The sequence below is a fragment of the Leucopleurus acutus genome (genome assembly GCF_964270905.1).
Source record: "Leucopleurus acutus genome assembly, chromosome: 3".
Taxonomy (NCBI): Eukaryota; Metazoa; Chordata; class Mammalia; order Artiodactyla; family Delphinidae; genus Leucopleurus; species Leucopleurus acutus.
The window spans coordinates 144747688-144773817 of NC_139145.1; the positions used below are offsets into that span (position 1 = coordinate 144747688).

Below are 26130 nucleotides of genomic sequence, written 5' to 3' on the forward strand. Positions count from 1 at the left end.
TAATCCTAGAGTGGGTTACACATATGAGTGATTTTTCATTTCATTTCATTTGTTTTTGGGAAAAAGAAAGAAAACACATGACTTCTGCCATTTCTATTATTTACAATTCATATCCCTTATTACTTGTTCCATCCTTCTTGATCAAGCTAAGCTTGGATCCCAGAGGATAAGTGACCACCAGACGGGGCGAATACGTGTCTTACTACAAAGCCACATACGTGCCCCTGTGTTCGTGAGGCTCCACCAGTCCCGTTCTGATTGGCTAATTTATAAGATCAACCAAGGGAAAATAGAATGCCATGGAATAATAGGCAAATTATAATGTTGTTGGCATTTCTTTCTGGAAGAAAAAAAGTAGAGTAGAATGGGGTAAAGAATGAGGAATCGTGATCTTTGTCTTTCTTGTATTTCCTTAGAGGAAGAGAAGAGGTGCTGACGTGTGGAAAATCTCTGCTGAGAGGATGGGAGTCAATACAGGGTAGCGTCTTTATTAGTCAAGGTCTGAAATGATCTAGTTCCTAGCAGAGGATCTGGACACTAAAACATCTTAATTTTTCCTTCCCTTTCTACCTGTAAGGTTATGGAGCTGAGATAAGATGTGGACATTGAACACACCTCACAATTCCCCGGCGAAGCCATCAAAACCCTCTTCCTCACTCAGGCTGAGCACCAATTAAGGAAAACGCTGGGCCCTGGCTTTCAGTAACTACAGACACAGAGCATCCGAGGTCTGCTAACAGGGTCGGGCGCTAATAGGTCCGGGGAAGTCAATGCTCTGTGAGTAACTAGAGGTGATGTGTTGTATTTTTTAGGAAAGGAGGTGGATGCAAGCCTAAAACAGGTGACAGAGGAGCTCAGCGAGTGGCAGTGTCTGGGGTGCGATCCAAGGGTTCCCATCGAGCCCGCTGCACCTTGGTAGTGCACTTGGCAACTGTCCTGAGGTTCACGGTTCAGGGAGTGTCAACCCACAAGACATCCATGAAGGAAGGACCCGGAGGTTGCGAGGAGTAAGAATTATGGGAAAGGGGGAGCCCAACATGTAGAAATACTCATCTCACAAATTCCTTCAGGAAGTGTTCAAAATATTTCACAACTTCTTGGCTTGGGTCTAACCAGTCACAAGGGCTGCCAGCTGTAAACCACCAGGGCTACACTGATGCTTGCTGGTAGCATTTCAGACCTGTAAGTATGTTTTACTCACCTTTTGGTATGTGCAATACGCCTTACAGGTTTTAAAAGAAAAAAATTCTTAAAATTCTTGTTCTGTGCTGTCAGAACTTCCTTAGTCCATAGATTCTACAAGGACTGTCCCCTGTACTTTATTTAACTGCGAACCTTACCTTTCTCATGCCATTTCGCACTAGAAGAAGAACATTCTTTAATTTGAACCTCACTCAGGGAAGTGGTTTAGCGGTCAGCCAAACCCAAGTTCAAATCCTGCCTTTACAATGATTCTTCTTGGGAAAATATGTAATCTTTCAAAGACTCAATTTTTAAAAATCTATTTTTGAAAAAAAGGATACTATGAAAAAGGGATACTATTCCTCTGGCGCAGGGTTTTTGTAAGGATTAATATGGGGTTTCCCAGGTAAGTGCTCGAGATGCGGCCGGCTCGTAGGAGCCTTTCCCAACGGTAGCTCTGATGTTCAGAAATTATTATAATTTCCAATAAGGGCTATTTGGTAATTAGGCATTTTTATATACGGAAAAGGGGGTTTTGGAGGTAGAATAATAGTCTAGACGAAGAGCAGAATAAGAAGTATGAATTAGCCAGAATACAGGTTTTTCTAAAACATTAGAAATGATCATGGCCAAAAAGATCACAATTGAAATACCAATGACAGCACATTCTTATATATTCATGAAACAGGCTATCTAATAAATTCTATTTCTGTTACCCTGATTTGAGTAACCATATATATATAAACAGTTAAATCTGACTTATTTAAGAATATTTCATAATTCAGAGTTTTCACTGAATCAGCCACATCCCCTGCACACAATTACTTTGAAAGGATAAATTTTACTTCACAAAGGAGACCAACTGTAACAACATGTTACATATCTGTAAAGCACTTTCACATACCTTATCCCACTTAATTCACAGAGCTGGCCTCTACCAAAGGGGAAATAATTATCAGAAACTCCAAGACCAGACTAGTGTTTCAGTTTAAAAAGAAAAAGTTCAAGAGATGCCCCTCCACGCCCCCTCCCCTGACTCCAGTCTCCACATCTACGTCCATGGCCGGCTGAGGTGTTAGAGCTCATCCTTTTTGCATTTTCTTGCCTCTGTGGAGAAGGAGATACTAGGGGATAGAAGGAAAGAAGTGAACATGGGGCAGCTCACAAAATGGGAGCGGAGGAGTTCAGTGTTGGGGAAGGGTGGGTAGGCACACAGCACAGAGTGCCTGCTCGGTTTACAATACAAAAAGACAAACTACGTGTTTCAAAACACAGTCAGATCCTGAGGCCTGCCTCAGCTACTGTTGCCCCATTTTTTGGCCACGCATCACAAAGCTTAACCAAAGATTACAGAGTAGATCTCATCCAGCAAGAGTGGAAGGTGGCCCTCCTTTGATTTGAAATAAAATTGTTAACATTTCTTCTAGAAAGAAGGAGCTTCATCCCTTGCCGCATGAATGGGGAGTTGTAGCTTCTAAATTCTAAAGAAGAGCGGTGAAACAATTGTTGGGTGATGGTAGTTACTGTGTATGTAGGTGTGGGGGGGGGGGGGCGGTGGTGGTGGTGTGGACTCACTACATCCCCATATTCCGCAACAATTCCATTTGAAGGATGGAGTCCTAACATTCAAGGTTAGGGTAAGGGCTGGTTTTAGAAGAGCCAGAATTCCTAGGACTTAGGGAACTTGGTGAATCTCCACCCCTGGAAACAGCAGGTGGGCAGGGAAGTCAGCTGTAGGGCTGCTGTGAAGCAGAGGGGAGGAGTTTAGAAGGATCAGCTAACCAATGAACGCAGGGCTCTGTGCTGGCCAAGGCAAGCCTCTGGCAGTGCTAAGTAGGCTTCTTTTCTGAGAGCTCCTTTCCTGGCTGAAGAGACCCAGGGATGGTAGTGGGGCTCTTCAGACACAAGAACCTGGAGGAATTTACTGGCAAAATTGAAACGATTACAGTTTTCAAACAAAAGAAGTGTCAACAGTTCAGTTCTGAGATCTCCCCACGACACTGGGTTCTAGGTTTGTGTCCATGTACCTCCCGCTTCCAAAAGACAAAGGTTTCTAAGCCAGACTGGCAAGGTGGAGTAAGCAATCGAAATATAGTTTTTGAATCGTGTGGGAGCTTCTGAAACCCCAGACCACAATCTGAATCTGACTTTTCACAAAATTCCAGACGGTTTGATGAACTGGCCCAAGCTTCCCCAAGGCCCCCAGAGAGGCACTATGACAGAGCCTATGCTACAGACCCCCAGCTACACATCGGCGTGTTAGCAACTTGGATTCTCCTTCACCATCCTTCAGAGGGGCTGATTTTACTTGAGTGTCCTTGATTTGCCGGTGAAGAATAACCCTGAAGGGTCTGGGAGCAGCATTTTTTCTCCTGTGATGCTAAGCTGAACCCATTTTGTCCAAAAGATGGAAAGGGGCAGGGGCTGCACATCTCCTTGGTATGTGATCTGTTTTGTACCCATGAAAGAAAACTGACCTCAAACTCCCTAAGGATAACGCAAAAATAAGCCTTCTGCTGACATCCTGTACAAAGAAGCAGCCTGGCCCTGTGGAGGGCCTCTAACTTCCGAAGACCTGGGAAAACCACAGCAGGAAAGGCTGAGGACACCCCCTTCCAGGCTGCCCTTTTGCGGGGCGCTAAGCAACCTCCGTCAAGTGGGTCCTCAGGAGGCAATCCCAGCCACGCAGCTACTTCTGTCTGTCCTTCAGAAGGACCGCAGTACTCACGGGTGGTTCGGATGGTGTCACTGGGCTGACTACGGGGGCTGAGACCGTGGGGGTTCACGGCCCTCACGGCAAACTGGTAGCTGGTGTCCGGATCGAGGCCCTTGATGACCATGGAATCCATCTGGAGCTGCTCTTGGATTAAGGTCCAACTCTTGTCAAAATCTGGCCTTTGTTGATTAAAAAACAAAACAGAATGAGAAGCAGTAGTTCAGTTACAGCAGAGGGAAGGAAAGCTTGCTGGCTATGTAAGCTAACAGCGTTTGAATTCTGCAAGCAAGACTTATCAAAATGAGTGAACGTTTCCCATCTAAAAGTGATCTGGATTTGAAATGCCAGGTCATGATTTTTAAGCCCTTGCCAATAAAAGAAAGTAGATCCTTTTTAGGGCCAGTTTTAAGCACTGTTTAAAGATCACCCGGTTTTCCTTGCATGGCCTTGACTGTGGTAAAAAGATCCCCACGTAGGAATTCGGTTTCAGGGACTCTGCCTTCCAGATGTTTCGTAAACAAGCCTTCCCCTGATAGTTCCCATTCCCAGGGGTCAGGAGAGCACAGATTCCTTCTATTCACAATCTGTTCACAAAATAAACAAATATAAATGTTCTAGGGTGACTAATTGCGTGAACTGCCATGGGAAAACCCAACAAGATTCTGTAGCACGGCCATCCTTACTCTCCACAAAACTACAAGTGTGCCAACTCGCCGAATGTTCACATGGACTCGGACTTGTGCCTAGTGGTGGGAGACAGTTTAAAAGCAGAGAAGGAGCTAATGGGATCAGTCACTGAGGCCATTCCCATCACCCGAGACTGAGAGCTGCTCCCCAGTGTTTCTGCCTCAGCTGAGCCACAATCCAAGCACCTGGGTTCCGGGCACTGTGGCCCAGAGACCAGCTCATCAGGCCAATGCTCGTACCCTGAGGTCTTCTATGGTAGCCCCGGGCCTCCCATTTCTCAGGTTTCAGGGGGAGCCACAGCCTCTCAGCTATACCCCAACGACGGAGGTTTCTGCCCTGGGACACCCTCATTGCACCCTTGCAGATCACAGCCCCGTACCTCCTCCCAGGCCCAGCCCGCCCCTCGGCACTGCCCTCTGGGGTAGCTGTCAAGGGCCAATTTCTGGATTTCTCCACACTGCAAGCAACAGAGCTGGGGAAGTTGCCAGCTGGAGGAGTTCTCTACCTTCCACCTTCCTTCCTCCACCCTCCAGCTTTCTGCCCCAGCCCTTTGCCAGACCTACCCTTGCTTCAGGTGCGACAGGATCTGCCATCCCCTTCAGATCTTTATTCTCCTCCTCTGCAACCTGGTGGCCAAGGTGGCTTCCTCCCCTACGGGGCCCCTTCCCAGCAGATGCTTCCCCCCACGGTGGACTCACAGCTGCCTGTGGTGAACTGCGGCTCCCTGCCACCAGCGCCACCTCCTGCCCGACCCCCGCTTTCTCTGTTACCTGTGGGCCCTGCTCTGCGGCCCCCCAGCCTGGCTGTGCGCCCCCCGCCTGCTCTTGCTATGCGGGTGCTGCCTTCACCTGCCAGGCCCTTCGGCCCTAGCTTGGGGCGAGCAGAGCTGCACCCAGTAGAACTAAAGCCATTCCAGGATTATCGAAAACTGAACAGCAACCTTGGGGGACCTGGGTCATCACGTACTCCTCCAGCTGGAAGGTCTTTCTCTGGCCTCAATTCCCATCTCAAGGTCCCACCTTCCACCTACAGTGGAGTCTTCCGCAGCCAGCGCATCGACCTCTACCAGCAGGCCTCCCCACCGGATGCCCTGCGCTGGACGCCGAAGCCCTGGGAGCGGACGGGACCACCTTCTCGAGAAGGGCCGTCCCGAAGGGCACAGGAGCCTGGATTGCCCCCACCCCGCTGAGGGAGCGCCCTTTGCCCCCACCTCCTGGGGCTTGTCTATAGATTATAAATATATAAGGGGGAAAGGGGTGGGTGGGGAAGGGTTGTGGGGCTGGGGCCTTGCTTCCCCTCCTCCCCCCTCCCCTGGCCCCTATCCCTGGGGCCGTTTGTTAAAAAAGAATAATAAAAGGATTAAAAAAAAAAAAAGTCCAGCTTCCATCTGGGGGACAGCAGACAGGGGGTAAGAGAACAAACTCTGGATCTGGGCTGAGCTGTTCAAATCCTGCCTCTCTTGCCCACTAGCTGCTATTTCACCTCTTTAAGTCTCTAGTTTCTCATCCATAAAATGGCGTGATCAAAGTACCTACTTAAGAGGGCTGTCAGAAAGGCGAAATCAGCTCTGTATCCCAGCACGGTGCCTGGCAACGCAACTGAGCAGGACCCTATGGGGCCCCCCAGAACAGGAGCCCCCTCCTCCCAATGTCCTCAGCCTGCCTTTTGCCTGTAGAAAAACTTTAGTCAAAGAATAAATTTAATCAGAAAAATGAGAAAGTGCAGAAAGGAAACAATAACGTCACACAAGACAAAATAATAATAGTTTAGCCATTCAACAAAGTCAAGGGCCTTTAGTGCCTCCTCAAGGGCTATAGATGATATTCTGAGCCACATCTTTTGAGCTGTTTTGCAGAAACTGAAACACCCACCAGGTGGAAGAAGTTAACTGTCTGCTGCTCGCAGGCACATACAGCCCAGACCGGTTGGAACCAGAAGGTGGATGATATTGACTCACGATTATCTCACCACCAACCAATCAGAGGCGTGTCCATGAGCTGATCACACACCCCACAACCCCCTTCCCTTATGCCTTTAAAAACCTTTCCCTGAAAGCCTTTGGGGAGTTCGGGTCTTTTAAGCACTAGCTACCTGGACTCCTTGCTTGGTGCCCCGCAATGAACACTGCACTTTCCTTCACCACCACCTGGTGTCAGGAGGTCGGCTTTGCTGCGCTCAGGCAAGCAGACCCAAGTTTGGTTCGGTACCAGCATCACACTGTACACGCTCAGCATGGATTAGCCATTATGTGAGGGATGTACCCACCTCACAGAGCTGGCAGCCAACCCTTGGCCACCTGCTCACTCTACACCCATGAGCTGCAATGCAGCAGCACTAGCGCACGCGGCTAGTCAGTACTTGAAATGCGGCTTGTCTGAATTGGGATGTGCTGTGAGTGTAAAGTGTACGATGGATTTTTTTTAAGTGTAAAATATTAATATTTATATTGATTACATGTTGAAATGATGATATGTTGGATTCAGTGAGTTAAAAATACTTCTTATTGAAATTAATTTCACTTGTTTCTTACTACCCTTTAAATACCCCTATCAAAAAACTTAAAATTTCATATAGGCTTGCATTTACTATTGGCCAGTGCTGTTCTATATGGACTTCCTAGTTGGAGGGAGAAAGGAGAGCTTTCCAGGTAATAAGAACTACAAAATGAAATTTAGGAATGTTTGTGCATGGCTGGGGGACAATGGCCTCCAGTTAGGCAAATGGCCTAACTGGAGTGGAGAGGTTTTGTTAATAACTAATAATAGCTATCATTTATCATGTTCTTCAATGCGTATCAAGCATTGTTCTAATAGTTTAACTCATTTACTTCTCACAATCCTTATACAGTAGATACTAATATTAAACACCCCCCCCATTTCTTTGAAGAGGAAATTAAGGCACAGAATGGGTAAGTAACTTGCCTGAGGTCACACAGCTGATAAATGGTGAGACCAACTTGGGTTGATGGGGGAAGATCAGATTAAGAAGATCCTTGATGCTGAACGAAAAATTGGGGTGATAGGGATTGGGAGATTCTCCATCTTTTAGTTTGCTCCCCAACCAACCTCTCCGCTCTTCTATTGTTAAACCCCTCTGCTCACAGATATTTAGAGGAAGGCAGGAAGCAAAAAATATTGATGTTTGCCCTTTATGAACAACTTAATAGGCAAGGAGGTAAAGACTCATTTTGTTAAAAGGAGATGCCTGGATGGTACACAGATTTCTCTAATATGTGCTCTTCTAGTTTTTCATTAGCAAGAATTGTTGAAAGCTAGATGGAGTCCTTAAGCCCAGCAAAAGATGCTTCCTTGGGCTCACCGTGCTGAGGAGGAGTTTATGGGGCCCATATATCACAAGAATTCATGTGTTTGGAGAAGCAGAGGTCACAAGCATGTCCACTGTAGGATGTAGGGCTCATTTCTTTTTCTCGGTATCCTTTCCCTAAAGATGGATTTCTCATGTAAACTAACTTTGTCATCAAAGAGAAAACCTCGTGAGTGGAAGGAAACACGTTTACAAACTCAAATTAGAACAAAATCACTTCACAGAGGAAAGCCACAGGGATGCCTAACAGTAAAGTCAGGAAAGATATGATCTTTAGATAAAACTCTCCTGTTATCCTTTGCTAAGTTTCCCTTGCGGCATTTATAGAGGAAAGGACCTGTCACTGCTCTCAGAATGTGCCACTGTCTACCCAGGGCTACCTGCAAATATCTGCAACAATTTTCATGTAAAAAATTACAGCTTCCCATCCCCCACAAAAAGAAGAGATTATTTTCTATTTGCTCATTTAATGCAAGAAAGAAAGCTTTCAGCGAATAAGAGATTGACATCATTAACATTTAATTTCATTATATACAGTGAGAGAGGAAAGCTCATGTAGATTGAATACCAGTGCAAAACCTTTAACATTTTGCCTCTGATTTTGTCATGGGTTTTGCATTTAAATGTTTTTAGAGTCTCTTGAGGTACGAAAGTGCAAAGGCAAGGTTGAGAGAGAGAGAATCAGGCAAAAGCATTGTCTTAGTTCAGCCCCAGACAATAACTTTATCTTTTTTCACTAAAGAAAATCATCCTAACTACAAAGTTGCCAGTCAAATCACCATAGCAACACTAGCCTCCCAATTTCCCCAACCAGGAAAAGCCTAGAGGGGAAGAAGCAGCCTAAGGAAGTGCAGCCGTCCCAGGTAAAGACAGGCAGCCACCGGTAGGGCAGGCTCCTAAAAACTTTTCCAAGTAGTGGGATAGGGTTGGGTTGTGCATCCTATATCTCAGAAGGTCAGTGGGACACCTTTGGAAGGTGGTTGGGTGGGGGAGTTCAGGTGGGACAGATACAATTCGGTCAGCAGTGACTGTTCAAAACCCAGTTAGCTGATTCAAGTAATCAAAACACCCACTGGTTCATTTTGGTGGGAGGAAGCATTACCACTGGCAGTATTAGCATCCAGCCTGGTTATCAGGAGTCTTAGAGATTGTTTGGTCCAAGTGTCTGAGGGCTCTCAGAAATTACGTGCAAGATTCTATGTGTGAACTTCATTTTCCTAAGAAAAGCGTCCTCAGCTTCTTATCAGATTCTCAAAGATAATCATGATCCCAAAACTTTTAGAGTCACTGTCTAGTCCATTCTCTCATTCTACCCACGTGGACACTGAAGGAAAATTAATTTATCCAAAGTCATAATACCACAGGGTGGTATATTTTTCTGTTTTCTTCCCTTTCTTGTGGCATTTTGATCACCTCAACTATGGCCAAGTTCACCCTTAGTGGACAATCATTTTTCTTGGTACCATCAAACCCAGTAGGTGACTGCCTTGGGCTATTCAGTTGGCAAGTGATTAATGATTTCAACCATGAATCCATCACAGAAGTTATATTCTGGGAGGCTCTAAGGAACTATAAACACAATTCCATTCTCAGGGAATTTATAATCTAATTGGCAGATAATATATCTAAGGACCATTAGGAAGCCAGTGCAAAGTTGCATATTTCAAGAGCCGTATCTGAACAGGTCAATGTGAACTGGCATCCTGGGGAACGTATATGAGACCAGGAAGAATTTAAGCTAGATTTCAAATATATTTGAGTTGTGATAACTGAAGAGGAATAGGGCATCTCTGGGTGGAGAAGAGATGAGTGCAGCATTAGCTCTATGTATGAATGTGGATAAATTAAGCACCAACTACATGTAAAATATAGTGTGGAATATCCAAAGAGCATAAATAATATGGGTTCCTAACACGAATGATCAATTAACCTATATAAAAGATGGGTATAATATATAAAAACATTAGCCATAAGTAAGTAGGTAAATGAATATACAGTACCTCTGCATATCACACAGTCAAAGCTTTCCTTGTCAGCCTCTACCAGTTTGTTAGATTAACCAATGATCCTCATTAGTTCCCACTAATTCAGCTGTTGGCTTATCAAGAGTCCATTGTGTTTATTTCTAAATTTATTTATGACTTTCATGTTTGTTATTGTAATTATGTTATTTAATGCCATATTATATAAACTAGTGAATATGAGTAAAAAATATAAGTGATAGCTATGTTTAATGGTTTTGAAAGACTTGGTAAAGCTGAACCACTAGAACATAATTGCCTTTGAACTAAGTGAAAGCAAGCCAACTGTAAAAGAGTGAAAAGAAGATTATAAAATTCTAGAATGAGTTTGTAGTCAGATAACTTTGCAAGTGACTTTAGATTTTTAACTTGAAAAAACTGTAAGTAGAAATTGTACGTGATACCTTCGAGGTGTAGTTAAAATGTCCATATTACCCAAAGCAATCTACATATTCAATGCAATCCCTATTAAAATTCCAATGGCATTTTTCACAGAAATAGAAAAAATACTAGCAAACCAAATTCAACAGCACATTAAAATGATCTTACGTGATCAGGTGGAATTTATCCCTGGGATGCAACATAGTCAAATCGATAAATCTGATACACCACATTAACAAAATGAAAGAAAAAAACCAGAGGACCGTCTCAATAAATGCAGAAAAAGCATTTGACAGAATTCCACATCCCTTCACGATAAAAACTCTCAACAAATTAGGTACAGAAGGAATTTACCTCAACATAATAAAGGCCATATATGACGAGCCCACAGCTAGCACTCAACAGTGAAAAGCTGAAAAATTTTCTTCTAATATCAAGAACAAGGGTAAACAAATGTGCCCACTCTGACCACTTCTAAGAAACCTACTACTAGAAGTCCTGGCCAGGGCAATTGCACAAGAAAAGGAAATAAACACCATCCAAATTGGAAAGGAGGAACTTAAATTGTCTGTGTTTGCAGATGACATGGTATCACATATAGAAAGCCTTAAACACTCCACCCCAAAACTGTTAGAACTAATGAACAAATTCAATAAAGTTGCAAGATACAAAAAAAAATACAAAAATCAGTTCCATTTATATACACTAACAAACTATCTGAAAAAGAAGAACTTTAGGAAATGCAAATAATTGCTTGGGACGTGACCTCACAAGACATTCATGACAGAATAAAAAGTCAAAATGACCTCCGTGTGCAGAAACACAAGGGCAAAGCCAACTCAAATGATAAATGTAAAATCTTATATTAGGTTTTTTAAAAAGCCGATGGCATAGAAATAAGGCAGAGAAAACCTGGTGTGGCAAAGATCTATGGGGAAGGCAGGGGGCATTGATCACAAACTCAATATGAATCCTCTGGACTACCTGCTGTGGAAAAGGCCTAGTGTCCATATCCTAGGAAAAAGTGGTTTTCTAGGTTGATCACTTGGCCGAAGTGCTCTAGACCCATCTCCACTTGAGGCAGAGTTCAAAGGGCTGGTATTGATTGGCTTGGGGTAGAGAGGCTATAGTGAACATATGCCAGTGTCGTTAGATAGGAGATAGACAGTCAAATGAAGATGGTGACGATGCCTTCTGTGTTTTCCATATCGGACTAGGAGGCCCAATGGCTCCTTACAGGGAAGCCAATGGCAGTGCGTTATAAAGAAGACCCTTTGATGGTAATTAGGAATGGTTGACAACAAAGCCAACTGCACGAAAGGGCTGAGCTCTGCATCAGCAGCTGTCTTGAAGCAGAGGTTGGGTAGCCATCCATCAGAAATGTAACCAGCTACTTCCTGAACACAGTAAGAAGGTTGGACTTCACTCAATGTCTCTGACCTCAACTCACAGTAGGAAATACATTTTTGTATAGCAACCCAATATACCTATTCATATATGTATACTATATATATATGACTCACATGTGAGTACAAAACTGAAAGAAAAGTTTCAAGAAAAAATACTTATCCATCCAATGTATTCCCTTTGCTATTTCCTCTTCTTTCTCTTCTTTTCCTTTCTTTTCTTCTTTTTTTAAAAATTCTGATAAGAACCTACTAAACTGATTTCACCACCCACTGAAGTGTTGTGACCCATAATTTGAAAAACACTGGACAAGAGGTTTTTCTTCTAGAATACCTTAGAGGGTGCTTCCAACTCTAGAACTCCGAGAATAAAGAAAACGGATTTTTTCAGCCATGAAGACAAATGTATGACTTACAGACAAATGTTCATAAAGTGGAAATGCAGCCTGTTAAACTCCAAGTATGTTCTAGATACATCACTCTCTAGAGCACTGTGTTTCAGCATTTGTGAATGGTCCACGATAAGACATACATCGAACACTGGGACCCGGTACACACCACAAATACGCACACACAGCTGAAACACGAGTTTCACGAAATAATTCTTATTCTTATTACGTGTGATGCCTTCTGATACTCTCTTTTCTGTTTCATTTTACTTTTGAAAACCTGTTGGTCAGGACCCCCTCAGCTGATTTCTTTACCTTCTAATGAGCCCACGGACTGAGAACCCCTTCTCTAGAAAGTTCAAGCTGAGGTGGGGAGTGATATTCAAGCACGTTACAGACATGAACTAGGAAACTGGGCTAGGAATGGTTAAATCTGGCTAAGAAAATACTTCTGAGAGAGGAACTCGTTGGAGCAGAAAACAGCCCTCTTGGGGATCCACAGAACATCCGAATGGCCTTGACAGTGGAGGCCACTCTATAGGCCTGAGATGGAGGGGACCAAAAGCCTAATTACAGTACAACCAGAGATATGTGCGTCCTCCCTCCCTCAGTATGGACCTAGCATTCCATGGTTTAATGTTTTCTGGAGGACCTTGGATTATTTGGAGGCTCCTTCCTTCAATATTTTCCTTCATGTTATTCCTTCTAAGCATCATTTCAGACACACAATTGCAAAGATTCTTCTCTGGGTCCTCCTACCGCTTAAATCTGATTCTACCATTACACTGCATATACCACCTTCTAATGGAATTGTATATTTCTGTCTTCCCTACTAGGCTGCGAGCGCATTAACATGCTGATTGTCTTATTCATTTCCATGCTCCTTGGAATGTCTGCATGATCTTTCAAAATGCAAATACGATCAATTCCTTTTCTGCTTAACCCTTCCCATAGCTCCCTATTCCTGTCAGGACAAAAGGAGATCCTTTATAAAGGCTTTCCTGCTCCAAACCTTGCTTACCTACCCAGCCTTATCTCTCACTACACAGAGCTCCAGGCTTCTAAGCAAGTCCAAGAACATTTCCTTTTTGCCTCCAAGCCACTGCTTGAGCAGCTTCTTCTGGCCTGAGCCTTTTCACACTGCTTCCTCACTCCCCTTGTGCCTGGTTATTGCTGATATGTCCTCCTTAGTTCCTGTAAGAAGCCTTCCCAGATTCCTTCAAAACTGGGTTAGATGTCAAGGCTGTGTTCCTCTAGGCCCCTGGCCCCCACCCCTGCCCGCAACACTCACAGCTCTGGACTCTGCTCACCTGCATTCCCCACTGGACTGTCCAAGCAGAGGCAATAGCTGATTCACCCCGAAGTCTCTTGCACGTGCTTTGCACATGGAAGATACTCAATACGTACATGTTTGGATGAATGCATGCACATAGTAAGTATCCAGTAAAGGGTGAATTGAGCTGCATTCAAATATCTTCAAACTTAGACGTTAGCAATAACACAATGCCCTAAACCAGCGGGTAGCAAACCTCAGCTGCCTGCCAGTTTTTGTAAATAAAGTTTTATTGAAACACCACCACAACTGTTTGTTTAGGTATTGTCTAGGCTGCTTTCCTGCTACAATGGCAGAGCTCAATAGTTGAGAAAAAGACCACATAGCTGGCAAAGCATAAAATATTTACTACCTGACCCTGCAGAAAAATTTGCCAACCCCTGGTCTAAGCCAACAGTCTTGGACTTCCCTGGTGGCACAGTGGTTAAGAATCCACCTGCCAATGCAGGGGACAAGGGTTCAAGCCCTGGTCCGGGAAGATCCCACATGCTGCAGAGCAAATAAGCCCGTGCGCCACAACTACTGAGCCCACGTGCCACAACTACTGAAGCCCACACGCCTAGAGCCAGTGCTCCGCAACAAGAGAAGCCACCACAATGAGAAGCCTGCGCACCGCAATGAAGAGTAGCCCCTGCTTGCCACAACTAGAGAAAGCGTGCGCGCAGCAATGAAGACCCAACGCAGCCAAAAAAAAAAAAAAAAAAAAAAAAAAAAAAACTGTTTAAGACAACAGTCTTTAACCTTGTTCGTGCTACTTTGACAGTCTGCGGAAATCTGTGAATCCCTTCTTGGAATAATATTTTTAAATGCATAAAATGCATAGGATCACAAAGGAAACCAGTTATACTAGAAACAATTATGAAAACAATAAAAAATTATGATATATTAATATACATACTTATTCATTAACACATTAAATAACAATACTTAGCAATGGATTTAATAATTTCATAGTAGTGATAACCATAACTGGTATTTTGAGATATGTGCAACAATTGTAATGGGATAAGAACATATCTGTGATTCTAATAGTGACAAAGTCACAGGAATGGCTAATGCCACTGCAGTTTGTTGATTACATTCATATTTGAAGAAAACATTACATTTCAGTCGGTAAAACTAAGAGCGTAATTTTTGTCCAACCGAAGTTCAGGGACCCCTTGCCTTCCATCCATGAGCCCCTTGGGGATCCACAGACTGCAGGTTAAGCACCCTGCTTTAAGATCCCATAGTTATCCAGGGTAAATACGACAGGAGTGAAAGAAAACCTCATGCTCAGAAAGGCCTCCGAGTCTCTCTCAATTTTACAGACTTGGTGTTATGCAGGATTTGCTCTATACTAAAATGAATTGCAGAGGCAGTCCAAAACCACTAAGTAATCACAGTTAAAAAAAAAAAAAAGAAAGATGTATTATTTGACCTGCAGCTTCCAGCCGTATTTCTTTATTAATGAATTGGTTCCACCCAACCAAATGACAAACAGATGGATAGAATGGGGTAATGATAAGCTCAGCTAGCAATTTGTCCCTGATGGGGCAACTGGAGAGCACACTTTCATTTACAGTTTACAAATGGCTCCCAACACTGGTACACAAGAATTCAATTTGTGTCAACTCCCATCAGTCTGCCTAGGGATTACATCAGGAAAGCTCACGGTAGGAGGGACTGAAGCTTTAAGGGATCAATTTGTAGAACTGTAGGTCAAACTTCTGCAAAAACATTCAGAATCGCCCTTCCATTTGAGCCTGAATGGAGGAACTGGATGGCTACCAGAATTTCTGGGACTACGTACCACTCTGGAAAGTGGTTCTGAGATTTTCAATTTGGAGACTAAAGGTAAGAAAAAGGAATTTTTCACAAAACACCACTTGTTAATATGAAATGTCAGCTGACACCCAAACAAGCCCACTCTTGCTTATTTCTAATTCTATTGTTGGCTGTAAGGAAGGCTTATACTTAAACAGCACAACTTCCTAAACAACTTCTTGAAAAGAAAGGGAGATTTTTGTTGCTGTTTTTTCCCATTCTCCTCAAAATTGATTAATTGTATAAGAACGATTCTTTAAATATATCAAGCTCTATAATTTTGGGGGGCAGGAAAACCAACACAGGGCTACATCACTGTTAAATATTGCAGCCATTTGCCCAGTTATTGCTATAAGTTCCAGTAAAACGCTATGAAAAAAGTTGGCAATTCACTTGCAGGTATGAAGGGCTCCGAAACACAAGTTATCATTCAATACGAAATAAAACCGCAATGGTAGCTTTCAAGTTAGTCTTACACATTGGGTATTATCTGAAGCTTTACCACATACCACTAACCCTTTTATGATGAGAAAACAAAAACAATAAGTAACTTTGGGTCGGGGGGAAGGAAAGGGGACGTGCTTGCAGATCCAGGTTGGATTCTGTCTGCCTTTTATTTCTGCAGTTAGTAAGTAATGATATTGGTTACTGCTGTGGCCTTGGAAATTAGCGGTAAAGGATTCATTCCATCTCCTGTGACTAGTATGGCAATACGTTTCCATTACCATGGGGCTCAGGGTAAGGAAAAGAACTGACACTTAAAAATATTCTTCCATAGCCACTCTTCTAAGTACTGTACAGACATCTATTTATCTTCACAACCCTCCCGAGGTATCCACTATTATCATCCTTACTTTCCAGCCAAGGGAAGTAAGGCTCAGAGAGGTCAAGGATCTTGCGCAAGGGGGCAGCTAGTTGTCACTCTCTGGATGCAATCACGTGACTGCCTGTATCCAAATGTTCTCCAGCACCTACGTGACGCGTGCTATGTTTACTTCATGTAGGTGCCATATTCCACAGAAGGGAGCTAGTCAAGACGTTGCCCTCATGTCCCGGCACACAGAAGGGAGCTAGTCAAGACGTTGCCCTCATGTCCCGGCACGGAGGACAGACTTCGAACAAGTAATGAACTACAAATGTGCTGAGTGTTGCTAGTAAGTGTTGCAGGTGTACCTAACCTAGTCTGAGGTGGGGGGCAGGGTTCAGGGCAGGCTTCCTGGAGGAAGTGGTACTTAAGCAGGAGAACTGAAGGATGAACAAGAGTTAACTAGGTAAAGAAGTAGAAGATATATCCTGGCAGAGTATAGCAAGCATAAAGACCTTTAGCCAAGAAAGAACATGGCTATAAAGGAAAGCAGGAAAGACCTATCATAAAAGCCTTAATAAGAACAGTTTGCACTGATTGAGCATTTACTGTATAACAGGTGCTATTCTGTGCATTTCGTGTGCATCGACTCGCTTTATCTCACAACAACTCGATGAGGTAAGTAAATCGTTATCCCCATTCTTCTGTCTGAGGCACAGAGAAGTTAAATAATGCAACTAAAACCTTATGGTTTAAAAGTGGTGGAGGCAAGGGTTGGACCAGGAAGATAGGTCCAGAGCCCTGTGTAGTAAACCACCTATACTTCCTCACCTTTGTCACGAGGACAGAAAATCACAGCCACCAGATTTTAGAGGTCAAGCAGTCCAGCCTTATTTCATATGTAAGGAAGCTTAAAACTGGAATCAAGCCATTTGTCCCCAGGATTAGAGGCCAGCTCAGAGTTGTGTCTTCTGATTCCACATTTGGACAAACTTAAACCTGAGAGACGATACCAAGCATTGGACCGTAAGTCTCGATTCTGAATGAAACACTTCTTTAACTTTCATAGCCTGTGCCCTTGACCATAAGTCATATCACATCATCCCTTAAAACTGTTCAAGGAAAATCCATAATCCGTTCAGCTTCCGCTCTGAATCCCACACTTGATCTTCATGTCAGTAACAGCCTTTGCAGGGTCACTTCTTAGGAGGAAACTAATTAAATTCATTTGTTACTTGTAGGCTGATGATGGGATGGAAAGACAGATGACTTTTGACAAAAATATCAATTTGTAAAATAATTTTCAAAATTATTTTGAAATAATAATTTCAATGCACCACCCAGGTGTGCATGACCTTGAGATTCTCAAGTAAAACCAATACGTAGACATTGCAATCAGCTTAAAAGCAACTCTGCGTGAAGATGAATTTTGCAAGTCTTATTATGGAAGGCATCTGGAAGGGACCAGGGAATTATTTAGGCAGAAAGGTGTGAAAGGGAAAAGAAAGGAAGCATTGCTCTTTCATATTTATTAGTATTAGTGTCTTGGGCTGAGATTTAGAGATCATTTTTTGACCTATGTCCCTAAAACACACAGAAATATTTTGAACTTTCACATGCACCCCAAATTAGCCTTGGTGGACTTTTTATTAAAAATTGCCACTGAAAGCTTTAATCTGCCCTTTCCAACAACTGACACTACAAAACTCTGAAGCAGTTTTAACCAATCAGGTTACACCTACAGAAAAGCTACAGTAAGTCCCTTACATACGAACCTTCAAGTTGGGAACTTTCAAAGATGCGAACGTGCATTCGCTTGTCCAATCATGTCAGTTAGTTCATGTGTCTGGAGTACATTGTCACATGCGTGCATCCTCTGCAAGTGGTTGTGCTTTTGTGTACTTAACCGTACAGTACTGTATAGAGACAGTAGTACAGTATCTTTATTTCAAGCCCAGGATGTCCGGAAGCAAGTGTTAAAGCAGCAGTGATATAGCTGGTACTACTGGACTTTTCAAGGTACTGTACTGTAAGATTAAAAAATGTTTTATTCATTTCTTGTGTTTGTTTTTTATGTATTCTTTGTGTGAAAAGTATCATAAACCTATTACAGTACAGTACTATATAGCTGATTGTGTTAGTTGGGTACCTAGGATAACTTTGTTGGACTTACGAACAAATTGGACTTAACAAATGTGCTCTCAGAGCGGAACTCATTCATGTGCAGGGGACTCAACTGTATAGGTAAGTTGAATGAAAACTATTTTCACCTTTAACCAACCTGATAGATAGCATATATGGAACACAGCACCCCAATGGAAACATTACTGGTAAGGACTATTTGTCCAGGCCTTCGGGTTTTCATTGCCACCATAGTATATATTTTTCACTTATGAGAAAAGCACTTACCCTGGGGAAATTCTTAGGCAGAAGGAGGAAAGTTTCTCAGATATTTATAGACAAAATATTTTAAAACATAGGTAGCTATATTTATGCTTGGTTCTTATTTTAATGAACACTAAGATTGTTGCCCACAAAGAAATTTTCAGTATCGCTGTAGAAATAAAATATTCTTCCTGGGACTTCCCTGGTGGCGCAGTGGTTAAGAATCCGCCTGCCAATGCAGAGGACACGGGTTCGAGCCCTGGTCCGAGAAGATCCCACATGCCGCGGAGCAACTAAGCCGGTGTGCCACAACTACTGAGCCTGCGCTCTAGAGCCCGCAAGCCACAACTACTGAGCCCACGTGCCACAACTACTGAAGCCCACGCACCTGGAGCCCGTGCTCCGCAACAAGAGAAGCCACCACAATGAGAAGCCCGTGCACCAAAGAGTAGCCCCCGCTCGCCACACCTAGAGAAAGGCCGCGTGCAGCAACGAAGACCCAACAGCAGGCAAAAAATATATACATATATATTCTTCCTACTTCGAATGCATGTTTTTTCTGTTTTAGAAAAGCAGGAAGAAAAAGTTTTAAAAACATTGCAAAATATGTTACAGCTTGCAGACTTACTTAGAATTTGCCTCTTCAAATCTTTTCTACACAGATTAAAAATTTTAAATCTACTGTAAATAAGGAAGTTGATGAATAGTCCCCAGGCCAACTTCGGGAGACATTATGAAGATTACTCTCATCCTGCCTGAGCCAGAGACCAAGTCTCCTCTCTGATACAATCACTGAGAGCACCCTTTCAAGGTGCTCACCCTGTGGGCATCCTCCATTTTACAGGAGGCAGAAGCTGGAAGAAGAACAAAAATTTGCTTAGTCCTAAGCCCATGACCTAAGACAGCATCACAAACACATGGAATGTCCACCCAAAATATGAACAAAACTAGCGAGTAAGCAGTCAGTACCCCACACCCTGGTCTAGTGTAATTTTTCAGGTTAATCTCTTATTAGCCAGTTACATATTTCCTTAAAAGTTTTCTGAGACTATTTCCCAACAACGCCTTTGACACCATCATCCTCACTGAATAAGGGCAACTGATGAATAAGCACCTACCAAGACAGAGGACTGGAACCTCATCCTCCAGTGACAGAACTCAGACAAGAACTTCACATTCAGGTGGGTGAAATCTGAGGAGAACTTCTGGCAATACACTGATTTCTACAATTTCCTAGCCTTGGCCTGTCAAAGGCCTGCCTCTGGGATAGGAAAAGACACTTTGGGCTCACCCAGAGACCTGTCACAGGTGTTTGTGTACACAGTAGGTATCTGGGCAAAAAGAATTCAATGTTAAACATTAAACAGCCCTCTCTGGGAAAAATAGATAACTGTAGGCCCCCAAAGCTTTTCACACTGACTGCAGTTTCTGATTTAGAGCCCAGGAAAGCAAGCTCTCTTTAAACACATATCCTCAGGCTCTCAACTGAAATGGGATAGACTCTGAGATGTTTACAAACGAATGTGGGGATTTATTTTGCAGCCAAACATTAAATGCTGCGAGAGCTTCCCTTCTGGAGTAACAGCCAACAGCAGCCTAAGATGAGGCTTCCCGTTTCCCCAGCCAGCCGAGCTCCAGGTGGGCGGAGTCCAGCATTCCATCTCTGAAGGTCGGTCACAGACATGAAGGGGACATGGGGTTTTGTAGAAAGAGCACCGGGCTGGAAGTCGAGAGAGTTCAGTTCTAATTTTAATTTTGTCCCTAACCAGTCATTTTACCTTGGCAAAGCAACTTAAGCAATTGAGTCCCAATTTCTTTCTTTGTAAAGGGGCAAGAGTGGTAGGGAGGGAAGGAAATAAACAGCTATTGAATGTCTACTATGTATAAACACTTTATGAAGGCTATGAACAATAACCCTGCCATGAGGGTCACATGAACTTGATGTTACAGATGAGGAAATGGAGGTCCTGAGATTAAATAACTTGACCGAGGTTACATATTCTGGAAGAGATAGCAGGAGCCGAATTCCTAGTATGGGGGCTGGAGCCAGGAGCTGGCTTTCCTTATGCTACCATGTTCCATTTGGAACACCAAGATATCCAAGAGTTCTAAATATGAAGACATCTGCAATGTTTCCAGGACACTGTAGAGGTATATTTGTTAAGATAAACAGATATAACAAATATTTAACAGTTTGTTAAAATGGTATATACTTTTAAAATATTTATACATAAGAATTTGGGGTCTGAGCCCCTCAAATGTTAGAGGTTTGAATGTTAAGATGTATTTTTGTTGGAGAAGAATTAAAACTGTTAAATGTAGGTACATGACACCCATATATACCTCCTTTTCCTTAGCTTGGTTTTTGACATGTACATGTCAAAAGAGCTTTGTAGAAAGCTGTTTCTCATATGTGATTTCACTTGATCCTCCTAATGAGGACACGCTATAGGGCTGCAAGAAGTTATCACCCATATTTTGCATTGTAAGGACATTGTAGTCAATGCCCCTGGGGCCTGTGTCACCTCCCCTTCTCCCAGCTCTGATTTCAGCTGCGGCTGTCATGTGGAGAGTTTCATGTGAGCTCAACTTGCCTCGCAAGACCAGCATCGAACCTCAAGCACATGCTGTGCTCACAACACTCCTCCTTCTTCCCTGGACCTTCCTCCTTAATCCAAGGGCCAGCAGAGCCTAGAAGGGTGGGAAGTTGTACCTCGGGGGGGAAACTTTCAATCAACAAAAAGAGGACAGAAGCCAGCGGGTAAATGGCTCTTGCCTTTTTTTTTTTTTTTAAACATCTTTATCGAGGTAGAATTGCTTTACAATGGTGTGTTAGTTTCTGCTTTATAACAAAGTGAATCAGTTAGACATATACATATGTTCCCATATGTCTTCCCTCTTGTGTCTCCCTCCCTCCCACCCTCCCTATCCCACCCCTCCAGGCGGTCACAAAGCACCGAGCCGATATCCCTGTGCCATGCGGCTGCTTCCCACTAGCTATCTACCTTACGTTTGTTAGTGTATATATGTCCATGCCTCTCTCTCGCTTTGTCCCAGCTCACCCTTCCCCCTCCCCATATCCTCAAGTCCGTTCTCCAGTAGGTCTGTGTCTTTATTCCTGTCTTACCCCTAGGTTCTTCATGACATCTTTTTCCCCTAAATTCCATATATATGTGTTAGCATACGGTATTTGTCTTGCTCTTTCTGATTTACTTCACTCTGTATGACAGACTCTAGGTCTATCCACCTCATTACAAATAGCTCAATTTCGTTTCTTTTTATGGCTGAGTAATATTCCATTGTATATATGTGCCACATCTTCTTTATCCATTCATCCGATGATGGACACTTAGGTTGCTTCCATGTCCTGGCTATTGCAAATAGAGCAGCAATGAATACTGTGATACATGACTCTTCTTGAATTTTGGTTTTCTCAGGGTATATGCCCAGTAGTGGGATTGCTGGGTCATATGGTAGTTCTATTTGTAGTTTTTTAAGGAACCTCCATACTGTTCTCCATAGTGGCTGAACCAATTCACATTCCCACCAGCAGTGCAAGAGTGTTCCCTTTTCTCCACACCCTCTCCAGAATTTATTGTTTCTAGATTTTTTGATGATGGCCATTCTGACTGGTGTGAGATGATATCTCATTGTAGTTTTGATTTGCAAACAAGACCAAAAGACAACACTCAGAATGGGAGAAAATATTTGCAAATGAAGCAACTGACAAAGGATTAATCTCCAAAATTTACAAGCAGCTCATGCAGCTCAATAACAAAAAAACAAACAACCCAATCCAAAAATGGGCAGAAGACCTAAATAGATATTTCTCCAAAGAAGATATACAGACTGCCAACAAACACATGAAAGAATGCTCAACATCATTAATCATTAGAGAAATTGCTCTTGCCTTTTTGATAGGCAAATTAGAGAGGAATTCTGTGTGCTCCAGAGAGATCTCCATAGAATTAAGCCCCTACAGAGGCCCCCAATGCCTGCAGAAGTGACTTCTGTAACACACAGTCATATGTCCTCCATCCCTCACCCAACCTTCTCATTCCTGCTTCCAAATAAAATAAACTACTTGGACCCAAGTCCTTGTAAAACGCTCTCCTTTTGGGGACCCTAAACTATGTGAGGCACTGAGACTACAGAGGTGAAGTGACTTGCACAGGGCCCCCTGCTGGCAGTAGAGGAAGCAGCAAGCACTCCCTTCCAGTTCTGGCTCTAAATCCATCTCATTTTCTACTTTCAGTTGTACACACAGGTTAAGAAACTGCAATTTCCACCTTTTGCCAATATGCCAGACTGAAGTTTAAGAAAGAAATACATGTTTTACCACAAAATTAATGATTCACTTTGTTATAAAGCAGAAACTAACACACTACTATAAAGCAATTATACTCCAATAAAGATGTTAAAAAATAAAATAGTAGGGCTTCCCTGGTGGCGCAGTGGTTGAGAGTCCGCCTGCCGATGCAGGGGACACAGGTTCGTGCCCCGGTCCGGGAAGATCCCACATGCCGTGCAGCGGCTGGGCCCGTGAGCCATGGCCGCTGAGCCTGCGCGTCCGGAGCCTGTGCTCCGCAACGGGAGAGGCCACAACAGTGAGAGGTCCGCGTACCGAAAAATAAATAAATAAATAAATAAAATAATAATAAAATAAAATAGTAAATGATAACCGTCATCTTTGCTGAGGGTCACACAGATGACCTGCTGGGCTATGAAAAACGTTGCCCAGTTTTCAAAATTTTAAAGTATTACATTTTGCTTTGCTGATGTTAGACAAGTAAATTAGAAATGTTAAGTTTCACTCCAAGTTTTACAGATGAGAAAGCTGAAGTTTTAGGACTTTCCACTGTTGCAGTTTAACTACTTTTGGAACCAGGCTTAGAATCTTTTCTACTCCAGACACATTCCAGGCTTTGCCTACCAAATCTGTTCAACAAAGGATTGTAGATTATCCTCACTGAAGGGCATTGGTCTGGAGCTTGGCTGGGGGCATCTTTTATTTATTTATTTTTTAATTTTCCCAGCATCTGCTCCTCCCTTTTCCATTAATTGCACAACTTCGCTTTGAGGAACCAACCCTCTTGAACTCTCAGTCTGTGTACTTCAGGCCTGAATGACCCACCAGTCTTTAGTTCCAGAGCTCAGAATATGACGCGTATCCGCCCAGTCAGTGTACTCTTCTCCTTGGCCGCAGTGATTGGCTCAGCGAATGAAGAGGGACCAGAGCCTGGCCAGCTAGAATGAATACTGAGACTCTACTGTGTCCCCTGAGAAAGAGTCACTCCTTTCCAGTGGGGAGCTGAGCTAGTAGACAGCAAGCCTTCAGTGCCTGGTGGCCATCTTGCCACTATACTGGAAAAGCCTGAAACTAAAGCCAATAAAGGGGGGAGCAGAGCACAGAGATGGATGGAGACAGACTGCGGATGCGATACAGAACTAGTCTTCCCCAAATTTAGAGTTGTCACAGGACTTGACACTCATAGGGGCCAATACGTTACGGTCTCATCTTCTTTCAAGATCCTGCCACTTGCAATTCAATAAGTCCTGCCTGAAACGAGCTCTGTACCCAAGCATTAAAGAGACTCAGTGCAGTACTTCTCTGAAGAAACAAATATCTGTTTTCTACTACCAAAAAATAGGCTAGGAAGTCAAGAATCAGAAGCAGACCTCATGAAATCATGGCAGAATCCTTTGCCTCAGCTTCAGAGAGCCTAGGAATGAGGTGCTGAGCAAGGCTTTATGAATCCACGAAGCAACCGGCCTCACACAAACCCAATCACCTTTAACGTAGAGAACAACGCTGTTTCATCAGCTAGGTGCTTCCATTCAAAAGTCCACTGCAACTAGAGTTCAGAGGAAGAGCCCTAGCTGGGGAATAGCTTTTGCTCATTGGTTGGGTGGGTGTTTTTTTGGTTTTGTTCTTGCTTAAAATTACATAGCAGCATTGAGAATCCAGGTTTTTACATCTGTTAAGTTCTTAGAAGAACTTCTAATCACTCTTCTACCGCTGATAAGCTGACTACGAGAGCTGGAGAGGTAGGCAAGAGAAAAAAGCTGAAACCAAAACAAGAAACTTTCCCCACGGCGATATGGATGCAAAGGCAACAATGCACTGCACGTGTTTTTAAAGGTTTTTTTTCCTCTCCCTCGAGAAAAGTCACCATCAAATATATACTTCAGACATAATGTTTCAAAGCCAGGGAGGCAAGTTTTGAGCTTGAAATGCAGGCAGGCTGGCAGTGGGTCCCTCTGGAGTTTTCAGAGCCTAGGACAGTGTGACTGTGGCGGGGAAGTGGGGAAGAGGTCAGGTGGGTACAGACAGGTTAACCAGATGACCCACCATCAAAGAGGGCTGGGGACAGGTGCTGGCCCAAGTCAGAGTATAAATATAGGCCTCTTTGTCGTCTCTTAAATTCACAGGCAGTGGAGTCTTCTATCATGTTTGGAATGACTGAGGTCAGTACGTTTGGCTTCTGAATGTGACCCACTAACTTACCTGATGAATTCCACAGAATAGTACTGAATAGGGGCGCTTCCTTCACTCTCTCCAGGTTTCCAAGATAGGGCCACCTCGGAATCAGAAACCACAGTGACGTGCAGCTGCTGAGGTGCTCCTGGAAGCAGGCAGGAATCTAGGCAGGACAGCGAACAACTAGAGTTGGCTGTGGTCTTCACTGCTGGAGAGGTTTCATGTATAAAAGAACATGTGTGCTTTCTACAGCCTAAACATCTCTGTTCAGAACTGCCTCACCCTCCAAACCAAACAAACACACACACACAAAATCACAACTGGATTCATGGAAGGTTTGCCAATGAGAGCTGGTCTTCCCTTCTCCTCAAGCACCCCAGGCTGGAAATCCAACTACATCATGTCCAGACTATGGACCCCAGGACACACAATGATGTATACCCTTTAGAACCTCTGTTAGCATGTCGGAATTGATGTTTACCTACAAGGAAAATTAAATGCTTAGCGTTACTGTCACTTACTTTCAATTCTTTTGTGTATCCCTTCCTGCCCCCTATCATCAGAATACATATCAATGGTAGGACAGTTGGAAAAAGCCTCATGGGTAAAGATGTAGAATGATCCTATCACCCCAAGGTAACTGCTGTTACTATTTTCATATCTAGACTTTCACATTTCCCAGCCTTTCTTTATTGCTTCGGCCAGAAGTATTTTTTCTGCCTTCTCTTCCTAGCAAAACCCTATGCAGGTTTCAAACACCGGGCCAAAGATACGGTTCTTTCTGAAACGCTCCCTGAGCCTTGGGGTGGAGAACGCGCTCCTTCTGAGTGCTTCCAGAGCCAGCTGGGCAGACCTCGGATGCACTGGATCTACCTGCCTACCATGTGCCTCTCCCTCCACAAGGAGCTCCTATGAGCAACGATGTCTTCAAGCCACTTTTGTCCCCCAGTGTCCAGCGCAGACCACCTCAGTGAGCCTTTGTTGGGTTCCGCTGGCCACTAAGATCTCTTCTCGCACTCCCCTTCCTCGCCTTCTTAACTCCCACTTACTTAATTCCCACTTAGCAGTCATGTCCTCAGGGAGTCCTTATCGAACCCCTATATCGGATCTTACAACGGAAGATCTTACAGCGCCATGGGAAGTACTTCTCACTATCCGCGGCCACACGTTAATTAGAGAATGTCCTGACCCACGCCACTCAGTTCTGAGAGGGC

At 43.5% G+C, this 26130-nt stretch overlaps 1 protein-coding gene across 5 annotated transcripts in view; it reads right to left on the bottom strand.

The window, feature by feature from the left end:
• The window catches only part of EGFLAM (EGF like, fibronectin type III and laminin G domains), a gene marked incomplete at its 5' end in the record, with an annotated part of 169969 nt that overhangs the window by 81014 nt on the left and 62825 nt on the right, over positions 1 to 26130 (bottom strand). For all 5 annotated transcript variants that reach the window (XM_082837407.1, XM_082837404.1, XM_082837406.1 and 2 more), the window contains 2 exons: positions 3911 to 4077; positions 24944 to 25079. In XM_082837407.1, the coding sequence (XP_082693533.1) occupies positions 3911 to 4077; positions 24944 to 25079 (303 nt within the window). The remainder of the gene's footprint in view (positions 1 to 3910; positions 4078 to 24943; positions 25080 to 26130) is intronic.